At 50.1% G+C, this 14417-nt stretch overlaps 3 protein-coding genes across 4 annotated transcripts in view; 1 reads left to right on the top strand and 2 right to left on the bottom strand.

Annotated features, from left to right (window-relative positions):
• Window positions 1-6800: 6800 nt before the first annotated feature.
• On the bottom strand, window positions 6801-8039 carry LOC117056300 (urotensin-2 receptor-like). Its single transcript, XM_033166503.1, has one exon. It carries the CDS (start codon window positions 8037-8039, stop codon window positions 6927-6929), a length of 1113 nt encoding a protein of 370 aa, XP_033022394.1. The 3' UTR covers window positions 6801-6926.
• A 3766-nt stretch (window positions 8040-11805) lies between these two features.
• On the bottom strand, window positions 11806-13765 carry LOC117056299 (translation initiation factor IF-2-like). The gene is made up of 2 exons (XM_033166502.1): window positions 13758-13765; window positions 11806-12697 (listed from the first exon to the last, which is right to left on the bottom strand). Exons 1-2 carry the CDS (start codon window positions 13763-13765, stop codon window positions 11806-11808), a joined length of 900 nt encoding a protein of 299 aa, XP_033022393.1.
• The window catches only part of RNF216 (ring finger protein 216), an 82306-nt gene continuing 79830 nt past the window's right edge, over window positions 11942-14417 (top strand). Inside the window, exon 1 of one of the 2 annotated variants that reach the window (XM_033166877.1) lies at window positions 11942-11963. The gene's annotated coding sequence lies outside the window, so the exon portion shown is untranslated. Of the gene's footprint in view, window positions 11977-14417 lie in introns of both variants that reach the window. The other variant, XM_033166878.1, reaches the window with a different exon arrangement.

Here is a 14417-nt window from a genome sequence, read left to right as displayed (position 1 = left end):
TATATAATTTTTTTAAAAGCAAAGATGCATATTAACAGTTACTTTGGACAAGTAAGGACGTTGGGGTTCAGCCATGGGTCAAATGGTTCTTTTACCTACAAGGATATTTCTGTTGTTCATTTTTATTTTTAAAACATTGAATTTGATAATAGCTTTAAACTGTGATATGACAGATTTAAGTTAGATACCTGTCAGAGCCCTAAAATCTTTCTTTCCTGTTGTTAACCGTATTTTTTGTGATGGACACATGAGGATTATATTTGAGAAAGGAATTCTTTTTATTTTGTGTTTTTTGCACCATGTGGCAAAGTGTTGGATTTTTTTAGGTGAGATAAGGTTTAACTTGAAATTGCCTTTTGAATCCAGGCGCACTTAAGGGACCAGTTAACTACAGCTAAGTTATTTAGGAAGGGAAGTGTATCAAGGAGGTTTGAGGGATTTGGGATTCACATATTTGGTTAAGCATCTTTGTAATACTCTGGATAATAGAAATCTCATGATGTTGCCAAATTTCTGTGGAGATCAGATGTTGTTATTGGACAGACACATTAGCCCTGTTAGTGGAATTTGAATGCACAAGGTTTCGTAGAGATAGGAACGTCACACGAAAGGTTTTTCACAAGTCATTTCCGTGCAAATCTGAGGTGTTGGAAGTGAAAGGTCTTCCCTGAGCACAGAGGCAGAACAGGTTGCCCATGTGAGATTAGCAACAGTTAGCAATGGCGACTGTTCACCTGGAGGAGAACCTTAATGTGACTCTGGCCATGTGGTTTCAGCTTCTGTACTGTTGGAGCCCACACCACGCCAACAACATTTGAGGTGGAGAAGTAAGCGAGCAGGTGGCCACAGATGTGGCAGGCATGCTCCGAGGGCAGCATGAGCATTGGCCCCGAGTCCGTGTTCAGGACCTGAGCACATGGCACCTCCGTGATAATAGTGCAGAAGATTGGGGGCCGTCTATCTCCAGGATGTTCTGTACATTTCCCGTTTTGTGTCACTGTTCCACCACCCAAGAGCCCAAACAGACTGTTTGCTGCATCTTAGCTTGAGGCAGCAGCAGCAGCTGAGATTAAAGGAAGAAAGAAAGCTCTAGACCAAAGGTTCTTTTCCCCAGGGTGCTGGCTAGAGCGCCACAGACCACTTGCTTCTGCTCAGGCTGGAACTTCCACATCTCCTCCCTGAACAAGAGAGGGTATAAAATATAAGTGGGAAAGTGGGATTCTTGCTGCTACAATCTGCTGAGCTTCAGCACAGTGTTTGCTGAAAGCTTTTTAGCAGTTAAACCATCCAAAGGACACACAACAGACTTGGTGGTTTTATATTTTCCCTGCAGTGGTCTCTTGGTAGATTCAGGCCCTCCGGAGCAGGGCTTGCAGCAAATCCGTGGAAGTCTACCCTAAGGCAGATGGAGGTGGTGAAGGGAGCAGGAAGTTTCCTACTCTTAACGCAACTGACTTTCCGGCAGTACACCTTTCCCCTCTCCCCCAAGTAGGAGGTGGTGAAAGGGCTATTTCAGTTGAGACAGAGGAACAAGAGCAGGGCTACGTGCTTCCTCTTCCCCCAAGCAGCTTATCACATCCAAAGTCTCCTTTAATCTAAAATCTCCAGTATGTCTAGCAGTGTAGGTAAGTGATGCAAATCTGTTTTTTATGTATTGGTTTGCTCTTTTGTTTAGTTGCCCTGAAATGCATCATCCTTTGTTTATGCACTCAGGGATGTAGGAAATTGCCACTCCTTTTGTGTTATGAATTGGAAAGGTATGAGTGAGTAGCCCAAGGTCTAACCTTGACATATTGGAGCAACTTTTCGTTTCTGAAGAGGCTGCTTGTTCAGCATGGGGTGTGGTTTATGAAACCTCAACTATCATTCAGACACCACTTTCCCCCACTTCCTTAGTCCATTGCCCAGTATACTACACTGTAGAGCACAGAAAGTTTTCCAGAAATGCAGTACATGTTTGTTCTTACTCAGTTAACTTTTTTTTTGTTCCTCAACCACTTTATAATGTATTTTTTAACTTATTATTTTGTAACGTCTTGTTTTTAAGTATTGCTGCTACTCCTTGTTACTCTTCTCACCATTTTTATTGCGGATTTTATTTTGTGAAAAAGTTGTACACTAATGTTCTTCATTTTATGTCTAAATCAAAGTATTTAAAGAAATACTAGTTATATTTAACGTGGTTATGGAGCCAGCTGGAATAAACCGTGATTGTATAGCAGGCTGGGCCCAGGAGGTCATGTTCATTTTTGTTACATATGCAATAAACTCTCACAACTTTAAAATTTGTGTAAAATATTTTAAAATGTTTCCACTGGTGTGTTAGATGCACCAGAAATGTAATACTAATCATTTTAGCTGTCATTGTGAATAGGAAGCTACCTTATGCCAGGTAAGATTGTTTGTTCCTTTTTGGATTTGATATCCCGCTTTATCACTACCCGAAGGAGTCTCAAAGCAGCTAACATCCTCCTTTCCCTTTGTGAGGTGAGTGGGGCTGAGAGACTTCAAGAAGTGTGACTAGCCCAAGGTCACCCAGCAGCTGCACGTGGAGGAGCGGAGACGCGAACCCGGTTCACCAGATTATGAGTCTACCGCTCTTAAGCACTACACCACACTGGCTCTTGACCAGGGCAACCAACCTGGAGCTCTCCAGCTGTTGCTCACCTGCAATGTCTTTTGTCATTGGGTGTGGTGACGGGCTGGTGGGAACTGGATCCCCACAACACCTGGAAGGTACCATGATGGCTTTCCCTGATCTAGGTTAGTGTTGTCCACTCTTTCCCACCACCTGCCCTGCAGATCTTTTTAACTAGAGGTGCCTGGCACTGAATACGGGACCTCCAGCAGGCAAAGCATTTTTCTTTGTCATTTAAGTCTGGCCCCTTTTTATATAGCATGTTGCCTGTGAGAAGGAACATCCTTGTAAAATGATGGTGTTGAGCCACAATAAGAAGTGTGTGGGGTCAGGAAAGCCAGTTTTGTTTCGTTTTGTTTTTAAAAGAATCTGTGGATAGATTTGCAATCTGGCTCCCATGCTCTCCTTTCCAAAAGCATCCTGCCGCATGATGATAACAACAATAATAATTTATTTATTCCCCAGCCACTCTGGGCGGCTTCCAACGAAAGATTAAAAATACCTTAAATCATCAGTTATTAAAAACTTCCCTAAAGAAATTGTGTTCTACAGGTGAAACTTGAAAAATTAGAATATGGCTGCCCATAACATTTCCTCCCTGCTTGGAAACAAAGGGGTATGTGGACTTATAACCAAGATGCCCCAGAGCCACGTGCTCTTCCAAAGCCTGTCTTACGGGCACATGGAGAGTAATGATGGTGCTTCCTGGACGGCAGACTCAGTAATGCTCCTTGTGGGTGTTCTCTTTTTCTTTCGGGCTTGGAGGAACAGAAAGTCTTGGCCTGCCTTCTCGCTGGTTCTTCTCCTTCCTTGGCTAGAACAAAGAGTGTCATTGTGCCCAGGTTGAGATAGCAGGCCCTGGCAAAGCTTGTCCTGAACAGAACCACTTGCACGACAGTGGCATACTGATGGATCGACTTGGACAAAGCTCCCCTGTCAGGCTGCTTGCCCGTAACCATTACTTTCCCTTCCCCGACTCCACATGTGCTCTCCTAGAAAGTTTGTACTTGCACACTGGACACGTGAGCCGGATGGGCTGCACGTGCCTTTTCCTAAGAGCACAGAGTCTCCAACCTGCCAACTCTGGCAATTTCCCCCTCGTTGACTTGCCTTTTTGTTGGTCCCATAACCCCTGTGAATTGCAGAGGATCCTGGGGAGATCACAAAGATGCTTGCTCGGGGCATCAGCTCAGCTTGTTGACAGGGCTGGCTCAAGGGGGGGTGGGGGTGGGGGGTTCGGCAAGTGACCTTAGCAGGGACCCCTCTCGCTGTGATGGTGCCCAGCCACAGCTTTACCTAGCCATACACTCCAACATTTCTCCGATGAAAATTGGGGCGCCCTAAGGAAAAGTGGGGCTTTACGAGATCAAATCAGAAACTGGCTTCTGGTGCAACGTGATATTGGGGTCATTGCAGGACAGTAGAACGGCCACACGCTGCTCCCATCTCCAGGGAAGTCACTGCATGCATCAGTGTTGGTGGGCCTTACTGGGACCCCAGCAGCTAATTCCTGCTGGTTACTGACACCAGGCCTGGAGGTTGGGCTTCACTGACAATCTCCTTGCTTTCTTCCTGCCGGCAGGTGAAGATCTTTCTATTCCAACAGGCCTTTGGGAACTGACTGCTTTTGAGGAAAGGGCTGGTGCTGTGATTTATCTGTTTATTATTATTGTCTGTGTTTTCAATGGATCTTTGATTATTATTTTAATACTATTAGTGCTTTAATTACATTTTAATGAATGTCTTCTCTTGCATTTTTAGCTTGCTCTATTTTATCTGTGTGTAAGCTGCCATGTGTCCCGGGTTGGGGAAAAGGTGGGATATTATTAATAACCAGTGCTTCTTTCTGGGGGTACTCAAGGGTTGTTGTTGTCCAGTCGTTCAGTCGTGTCCGACTCTTCGTGACCCCATGGACCAGAGCACGCCAGGCACGCCTGTCTTCCACTGCCTCCCGCAGTTTGGTTGGACTCATGTTGGTAGCTTCGAGAACACCGTCCAACCATCTCGTCTTCTGTCGTCCCTTTATCAAGACCTCCTCCCCCCATGTTAAAAGTGTGGCACTTACTGTTACAACTTCATGCTAGGTACCTGCACCTTTTTTCTTTAAAAAAAACAAAACCCCAATGGTAGTTTTTTTAAAAAAAGTTTTATTGAAGTTTTCAGCAGAAAGAGAAGAACAGAAATAAATAGGAACAGGAAAACAATAAATTACTAAATCCATGTGCCCAGTGGGCATCTGCATCACTGGGGGCTGAGCTGATTCAGAGAAAAACATTTGACTGCAGGAGACCACAGCAGGTGAAGACTTGGCAGAGAAAGAAAAAAGCAAGTAACATTGCATGTAATTTCAGTCAGCAAGAACTTCTGCTTTCCCAGCAGCCATCCATCAGTACAAGGAAATGCACTTGTGGGTGCTAGGGAAATTCTGCTTTTCTGAGATAAGGAATTGGTGCAAGCAAAGAATAAGAACCGGTCATTCTTTCCAGGAAAGAGGAAAGTGGGCCCCCCCTGCATGCTGGCCATGCAAACCTAAAACACATAAGCTGGATTCCATTTTCTTTCATTTCATTTGTACCCCCACCTTCCTCCAAGGAGCTCAAAGCAGCAGATCTGATTCTCTTCCCCACCCTGGGCCTGTCTTGTCTCTCTCCACTCTCTCCGTGGCATGTATAATTTTTTGAACTTAGGATCATAGAATTGTAGAGTTGGAAGGGACCACGGGGGTCATCTAGTCCAACCCCCTGCAATGCAGGAATCTGTTCCCCAACGTGGGGCTTGAACCCCACAACCCTGAGATTAAGATTCTTTCCTGCCCGTTGCCTCTTGCCTTTTCTCTAAGCGAGAAAATCCCAAACGCTGCAACCTTTCTTTATAGCGGGTATGCAAAACAACTGCTTTTTATATGGGGCAGGGTGCATCTTGGCATGAGGCTGTCGTTGGGCATGGTGACTCTCAAAGCGCAAGGGGTCAGGCCATGGGTCCTGAGGCACCTTAACCATCTGAAATCAGCCACGGGGGAATGGAAGCAGGAGAGAAGAGGCGGAGGCTTTGCGCTGCACGTTCTCAGGCAAGCGGAGTTTCCCCAGGGCATCTAAACACAGAGCGATTGTTTCAGTTACACGTGCTTAGACTCTGCCTGTATAGCCAAGGCACAATAGGCCATGGGAACTTGGGTGCTGAGCCAGAGACTTCACTGAACTACCTGGTTTTGGAGGACCTGCAGGGTGGCACCTCGGGGACTGGGAAGGAGGCAGTACCAGACAGCAAAGGAGAAAGAGCAGCAGATTCTGCCACGGTCACCAAACCTGTCTGGGATCCCTTTCCATCAAACTGTGCACATTGCTGCTGAACGTGCATCGTTCCCCCGACTGAATGATCGCACGCCTGAAGCCTCGGAGATGAGGGGACGCTGTTGAACTACAACTCCCATCAGCCCTGATCATTGGCTGGTGCTGATGGGGGTTTGTAACTTGACAGCAGCTGGTGGAGGGGCAGCACAGACTCCCCACCCCTGTCTTATAATGCGCTCCCGTAGCCCCATGCAGTGTGTGTGGGTCATAGAGGAATGCATGTTCCTCCCTTTGTGATCTTCCAATTCCAACAGCTCCTGGTAAGTTTCCAAGGGACCCACAGGGCCCCCATAGTGGACTGGCTGCAGTGTGGCGCCAGTTCCTATCTGATCCTGGCCTACCTCACAGGGTGGTTGCAAAGCTTAAATGGGCAAGGGGAGGACCATGACGACACCGCTGCTTGGACGAAGTGTGGGATGAAAATCTGACGCACCAAGGAAAACACAATCCAGCAACTTCAGATCATGGAAACTTGCATGTATTTGGGCTTGCACACAGGCGCCCCATTTGCTTCTGCCTATAAAGGATGTTGCCTTGTGCAACCATATTTGGGAGTAAATCCCATTATAGTCCATGGTGGGGCTTATCTTTTGACCCATGATTATTCAGTCACACACGCAGAGACATCGCACTCTCCTCTTGGGTTTTCCGAGGCATTTGCATTTTCAAAACTATTGTCAAATTCTATGAGTGTGGAGGCCTTTTGCACACACAACTGTCCACAAATCACTGTCCAAACGTTCCAGAACTGGGGGTTGCCTGATCTGGATGGGTATTTTGTGTGTGTTTCTGTAGCTCCCAGCAGCCAATCAAGTAGAGAGATTTGGCACGGGACAGGGCTTCCTCCCTCAAGGCTGGTCGAGTGGCTGAACGCTTGTCCTCCTGCCTTGGGCTTTGTGGAGACTGGCCCCCGCCTGCCCTGCCTCCTACTCACTTTTTCACAAGAAGACTTCCTTGTTGCCGATTCCCTGCATCTGAGCCACGGCCAAGCTCTCTGTGTACGTGTGGCTTGCAGACCACCCTGATTCCCCCGAGGAGCCCCTCTTGGGCTTGACCTTGATGAGGACAAGGGCATTCCCCTGCCGACCCCTTAAGTACTCCTTGTAGTTCTTGGAGAGCAGCGTGTAGAGGAAAGGGTTGATGCAGCTGTTGCTGTAAGCTAGGCAGGTCACGAAAAAATTGATGCAGGCCATTGTGGCGTTTGCAAGGCTGCCCGTCTCACGGCGATAGACGCTGAGCAGCTGCCAGAGCCAAAAGGGAATGAAGCAAGCCCAGTAGGCGAGGATGATGCTAAATATCATGTAAAGGACCTTCTGCCGAGAGCACCTCTTCATCTCCTTGGCACTGAAGACGGCAGCCTGAGACCTCCAGTAGGTCCTGGCCAACTTGATATACAAGTAGCAGATGACTAGTCCAGGGGCCAAGATGCTGGTGATGAAGAGGACAGTGAGGTAGACTTTGTAGGCCTCCATCTGCCAAGTAGGGTGGCACATGCGCTTGGTCACTCCCCCTTGGCTGCTCGTCCGGAGGTCGATGAGAACCATGGTGGGCAAGGCAAGTAGGAAGGACAGGAGCCAGACCGAGCAGGTGATGGTCGTCCGGTAGTCTCCAGGCCTCCGGAGGGAGTCCAAGGGCTTGACGACCGCCAGGTACCTCTCTGTGCTCATGACGGTGAGAGTGAAGATGCTGGCATGCATGGTGAGCAGGTCCAGGCTGAAGAGGACCCTGCAGCCCACATCGCCAAAGTACCAGTCCTTCACGAAGTAGGTGCAGACGACGAAGGGGATGGTGGCCAGGTAGAGGAGATCGGCCAAGGCCAAGTTGACCACGTAAACGTACATGGAGGCAGACAGGCGTACGGAGAGGTTGACAACCACCAACGTGTAGATGTTTCCAACCACCCCGACGACGCACATGACGGACAGAGCGCATCCCAGCAAGGAGGTGGTCAAGATGTCGCTGGCGCTGCCAAGGGTCCCAGCAGTGGTGTTGGAAGGACCGCTGCCATTCTCGAACAGGCAGGACAGGTTGGCATATGGGCCCAGTTCCATTATATCTGCCCCTTGCACTGGGTCAACGTGCTCCACCCAAATGGCATTCTTGCCCAATGCACAGTGCAAATAATCCCTCCCCTCTCTGCTCTAATATATTTGCCAACCAGCTGCCACCGCTCTGCTTTTACTGCCGACTTGACATCCTTTAAAATAGTTTGGTGAGATCAGATTCCGCGCATAATTTTGCTGAGCAGGAAAGAAACCCACCGATGGGGCAGCTGCAAGAGCGCAGGAATAAAAGGCTGCAGGTTAAAGTTTCAGAGCTCCCAGGTCCAAATCTTACCACGTTCCAGCAGGCATGTGAAGGGAGAAGAGAGTGGCTTGGTTCAAAGCAAGCTCCTTGTGACTTGTCTCTCTGCCTTTAATGCTTTGAAGGTTTTGCGCTGCCAGTGGTGGCCCTGCCTGTGCAGATCTCCCAGAAGTCGCTTTCCAGGCAGGATGTTTGGCCGCAGGTGAGCTGTGCAAGAGATGCTGCTGCTTTCTGAGGGAGAGAACGGCTGCTTGCCTTGTAGATGCAAGAATGCAAATGGCAAAGATTCCCTGAGCAGGACACGGTTGTGTGGGCGGATTCTGTGCCGGCTGCCAGGGCCAGACCTTGCAAATGATTGGATCTATTGTGACAGATGCCCTCTCTCTCTCTCCCTCCCTCTCTCTCTCTCTGGGCTGGGAAGTCTATTCACTTTGCTGCAAGAGGTGGGAAGGGCCTGGGATTCTTTCTGACAGTCCCCTTGAGGTGGGGTTTCATCCTGTGCTGCTCTGGAAGCAGGAGGCACAGCCAGCAGCAGGCCTCTGTATCTTGGAGCAACAGTGTGGATTTTCTTTCCAGCTGCCTCCTTCCCTGCCTGCAGGGCTGTGCAAAGGCTCTGAGGTTCCCCCCCCAACCCACAAACAGGACGACTCTGTTACGGAAATTATGGGGGAGGGGGGCACATCTTTAAAGTTAAATGTTACAAATATTATGCATAAATGTATCCTTTTGACTTGACAGCTCAGGGAAGTTACCTAGATTTAAAAATCATATAAAATCAACTCCTTTGCCAGTTTCCTCCATTTCAACGCTATTTTGCCCTTGGAAAATGGACTCCAGGAAATGCCAAGGAAGCTTTATTGTACTTTGGGTGGTGGGACTTCAGAGGGGTTTGCCTATGCTAATCTTATACCTGGGTCTTGCACTGCCATGTCTGCTTATGCTAATCTTGAACCAAGGACTTGTCTGGACATGTTTGCCAAGGTTAAACTAGTGCAGGCACCCCCCCAAACTTGGCCCTCCAGATGTTTTGGGACTACAACTCCCATCATCCCTACCTAACAGGACCAATGGTCAGGGATGATGGGAATTGTAGTCCCAAAACATCTGGAGGGCTGAGTTTGGGGGTTCCTGAACTAGTGTAACCCCTGTCTACCCCTCCCCTTTTGTGACATGCCAGTGATGTAAAGATGATGTATCAATGATGCTGTGCGAACTGTATCCTGGGATGTGGTGGGAAGTTTTAAAAGTCAATGTCACACCATACTCTGGGTTCAAAATTCCTCTTTGAACCTGTTGCACAATAAACTTTGGTCTACAGCTATTTGCTCCGGTTGGTGGCTGGACTCCTTCCTTTATTCCGCAGGGACAAGCTGGGTGGCTGAGCAGCCTCGCACCTAGATTTTTCCGTAACAACTCTCAGTCACCTTTTGAAGGTGATGCTGAAAAGTGCTGGCAGTGTGCTTCCGCATCCACACGGATGTGCGCTAACAAAACCCTAACCCTGTGAGGGAAGCTGCACATACTGGTGCTTGTGTAGCTGGTTTTACTTAAATTAATGTTTAATTTTTTTCAATGGTTTATTTTACCTGTTTTTTGTTTTAGCTCCAAGCTGAGTCCGTGTCAGGAGAAAAGGCGGGGTATAAATAAACAAGTTGTTCTTATTATTACTAATAATCCTATACAGTAGTTGAAACCATCAGTGCATTTAGAGTTCCAGTTACAGGTAGGTAGCCGTGTTGACTGAACAACAAGCCGTGTTAGTCTGCCGTAGTCAAAACAAAATAAAAAAATTCCTTCCAGTAGCACCTTGTTGTTGTTCAGTCGTGTCCGACTCTTCGTGACCCCATGGACCAGAGCATGCCAGGCACGCCTATCCTTCACTGCCTCTCGCAGTTTGGCCAAACTCATGTTAGTAGCTTCGAGAACACTGTCCAACCATCTCATCCTCTGTCGTCCCCTTCTTCTTGTGCCCCCCATCTTTCCCAACACCAGGGTCTTTTCCAGAGAGTCTTCTCTTCTCATGAGGTGGCCAAAGTATTGGAGCCTCAACTTCAGGATCTGCCCTTCCAGTGAGCACTCAGGCCTGATTTCTTTAAGGATGGATAAGTTTGATCTTTTTGCAGTCCATGGGACCTTAGAGACCAATTAAGTTTGTTCTTGGTATGAGCTTTCGTGTGCATCTGAAGATGTGTGCATGCACACGAAAGCTCATACCAAGAACAAACTTAGTTGGTGTCTAAGGTGCTACCGGAAGGAATTTTTTTATTTTTTATTTTGCATTTAGAGTGTTTTTCGCAGCTCTCCAGTGAAAGAGGATCGCTGCCTCTGCGCTCCCAACATAAAACGCAAAGCAAATGCGGTTGGTTTGATCTCATAGCCCCACCTGGTGGCCACGCGGTGCAGGTGCAGGGGGAATGTAAGACAGGCAGAGGGACAGTCCGGGCGCTTGCACCCAATCCTGGCCCGCCCCGGCTGCTGATCCTATTCCCCTTTAAGCAAGCCAGCTCTGCTTGGATTCCGTGGGATCCATTTCTCCGGAGCAGGAGAGCTGGTGTGATCCTGCGGGTGGGGGGCGAGTGCGACGAGATGCGCTCGAAACCCGGAGGGAGAGTTTGCGCGGCTGCTTCAGTGCAGCGGGCAGGATCGGGTCCCCGGCGGAGGGATGGGCGGCGCACAATGCGGTGGGGAGAGGGAGTCCGGAGAAAGTGTGGGCCGCTTTGAGCTTTTTTCTGCGGGCCGGGGCAGAAGAGGGCAATGTTGCCAGGCAGAAATCCGACGGGTGCAGCCGCGCCCGGGAAACGCCCCGCGATCCTCGGGTGAAGGGCGGTATCTAAAGTTAATTAACGGTAATAATAAGAACCAAAACTGGAGAAGGGGAAGGGACACCGGTTGCAAGACCATCGCCACCGTTTTCCTTGCATGCCGCCTTTCCACCGTTAAGAGCCTCGAGGCGGATTAAGAGCCTGGAAACATATTTGACAAATATCTTTTTCTTTTCATTTTCATATTTTCTTTTATGTCTCGTTTTTCTTTTCTGTATATGTGGGTGTAAGGATTAATTTATTTTCTTTTTTGTAATGAAAAAAAATGCAATAAAGATTATTAATACTATTAATAATTAATTATCCGATGAATAATAATAAATAAGAGCCTGGAAACAGAGCCGAAGTCGCCGTGAGCAACAAATGACACCCGTCGCCGGCCAAAGGCAGGACTCCTCCTCCTCCCCCCAGAAAACACGCGCATCTCTCGAGATCCCCAGCAAACACTCGGATTGCGCGTCTCTTTTTCACCGTCTCGTAAACGCGCATGCGCACTCTCGGGCACGGTGGAAACTCCTCTCCACCCCCTCCCGTCCGGGAGGAGAGCCGGGCGTCACGTGACGTGGCAGTTGCCTAGATATTCCGCCCCCCCCCCTTTTCCTTTCGAGACACTCTCTGATCCGCGCCTGGAGCGGAGAGGCGCGAGCCGCTCTGCCCCGAGTCCCCCCTCGTCTCCATGGTCTCTTGGCGGTCACGTGTCGCCGTCGCGCAGGCCGGAAGGAGGCCTAACAGGCCGGCCCCTCGCCGTTGTCGGCCGCGAGGAGGAGGAGGAGGAGGAGGAGGCGGAGGGCAGGAAGCAGGAAGCGCCGCCGGGAGGGAGAAGCGGGAGACGGAGCGAGCGAGGCGGCGGCGACGGCCGCTGGTGAGTGAGTAATGGGGCGAGCGAGGGGCCGGCCGGGGGTCCTCCGGGGTCTCCCCGCCCGCTCCCCCAGGGGCAGCCCCTCCCCGGTTGCCTGGCAACCGCCCCCTCCCTCCCTCCCCCCGGAGTCACCTGCCGGGCCTGGGCGACCCTCCCCCTCCCCCCCCCCGTGTGCGGGGACTCCTGCCGCTGCCGGCCCGTGTGGGCGTCCCCGAGGGAGGGAGGCAGCCCGCCCCGCCGTCTTCCTGGCGGCCCCTCCTCTCCTCCGCCTCGCCCACCTCCGGCGTCCTCGCTCACCTTCTTCCCTCCGGCTGCTGGCTTCGTTTCGCTTACACGCCGGAGTGCGCGGCGGCTGCTGCTTCCCCCTTTCCCTCCCTCCCTCCCTCCCTCCCTCCCAGGCAGCCCGAACTTCTGCGAGCTGGACGTGGCGGCGGGAAGTTTTGCTCCTCCTGAGCTCTGGCTTCCTTCGGGTCCCCCCCCGGCCCGCGTCGCCCTCTTCCCCGGCCCCTGGGCTGCTCCTGCGTTTCCCTCTTGCAGCAGCTGCCTTCTCCTCCTCCTCCACCTGCTCTCGTAATCCTCCTTGGCTATGGCCACCTGCTCCCCCTGCCAGCCTCGCCGGCCTCCCTGTTCCTCTTCACATTCTTCCCTCTCCTTTCTCCTTGTCACGGCTGGGATGGCGCCCCCTCCCTGCTCTCCCCCCCCTACAGGAGCAAAGTCCACCCACCTGCAATGGTTAATAAAGAAAAAGCGAAGGCGGAGGCAGCACTCTCACCTGAACTTTTGGGGGGGAGAGGGGATGGAGATGCCATGTGGCCCACTGGAAACTGAGGGAGGGGAGAGTCGCTGCTGCTGCTGCTGCCGCCCTCTGGTCCTGCTTGGGGGCACCTGGTTGGCCGCTGTCTGTGAAAACCGACTAGATGGGTCGTTGGCCTAATCCAGCAGACTCTCCTTGTGTCCTGCTGTATGTTGCGTGTGGGAGCCTCTTATTGCCAGCTTTGAACATTTGGATTTGGCAGAACGTTTATTTCCAGGCGCATGAGTGGTGGTGCCGGGTCACACTTCCCCCCAAAGAGCACAAGTCTGAGGCGAGTGGTTGGGTTGTATGCCCAAACCAGGGGTCAGCAAACTTTTCCACTGTCCCTCAGACCTTGTGGGGGGTCGGACTATATTTTGAAAGGGGGGGGGGATGAACAAATTCCTATGCCCCACAAATAACCCAGAGATGCATTTTAAATAAAAGGACACGTGCTACTCATGTAAAAACATGCTGATTCCTGGACTGTCTGTGGGCCTGATTGAGAAGGCGACTGGGCCGGATCTGGCACCTGGGCCTTAGTTTGCTTACCCATGGCCTAAAACCACCTGACTTCTGTTTAAACTCGGTGTAAACTCAGTTGTGCTTTTCCTGAGTAGACATGCATAGGATGTTGTATTGATTTGGTACTGTGTGTTTGATGTTGCTTAATCGTGTTGCAATGTGTACTGAGTTTTAAAAGAGGCGTGGTTGCTGAGCAGCCCAACTCCCTTCTTTACCCTACATTTCAGCGGTTGCTTTCCCCCCATTTGAGATGTACAGATAAGATTCTAACTGCCATGCCCAGCATGCAGGGAGCATTGAGAGAGTCATGGCAGGCTGCTTCTGTGTCTTAGGGCTGTTCCTTGCATGACATTGCTCCCCAGAGCCACAATATCACAATGGGGCCTTCATGTTCAGGGGCAGCAGAGTGGGGAATGCAAGGGGACAAGGAGGAAGGGCCGCTGGCCTTTTTCATGCTCATTTTTACCCCGGCATGTTTTCATGCCGTGGGTTGACTGGAGCCTCACGGTGGGAATTGGGACCCCTTGTAAGATGTTCTGTGTTCTGATTCAGCAGCCAGGCTCTTTTTAGTCTTTTCTTATATTGAGACCCCCTTGCTGCAGGAGGAAAAATGCACGTGTGGAAGTCTCTCAGCCCCACTCACCTCACAGAGTGTTTGTTGTGGGCGAGAAAGGGAAAGGAGAATGTGAGCCGCTTTGAGACTCCTTTGGGTAGTGATAAAGCGGGATATCAAATCCAAACTCTTCCTCTTCTTCCTCCTCACTGGAATGTGACGTGAGGGTTTGTTTCATGAGCAGTGCTGGGTAGTTGAGAGCTCTTTGCGCAAGGTAAGAGTTGCACCAAAATGACTAGTATGATGTGCTTTGAACACTTGCGTGCTGTGTTATTCACAGCCACCTCCTACAGTTTGTTTTTTTAAAAACTATTTTAAAAACTATGGTCATCTGGATGTTGCAGTTTCCTCAAGCCAGATCTTTGGGGTGAGGGCATCCAAGAAAGGAGTGGTGGTCTATTAAGCTGCAGAAATAGCTTTCATAAAGGAGATGATTGTGGAAGTTTAGTACATGCAGCTGTGGAGATCTGTTTCTGAAGGGGGTGTGTCGGTTTACTGGCTCGTAAAAAGTCT

Source organism: Lacerta agilis, chromosome 13 (genome assembly GCF_009819535.1).
Source record: "Lacerta agilis isolate rLacAgi1 chromosome 13, rLacAgi1.pri, whole genome shotgun sequence".
In the NCBI taxonomy this organism is placed as follows: Eukaryota; Metazoa; Chordata; class Lepidosauria; order Squamata; family Lacertidae; genus Lacerta; species Lacerta agilis.
The sequence above is the reverse complement of the archived record's forward strand: the minus strand, read 5'-3'. Positions and strand labels throughout refer to the sequence as shown.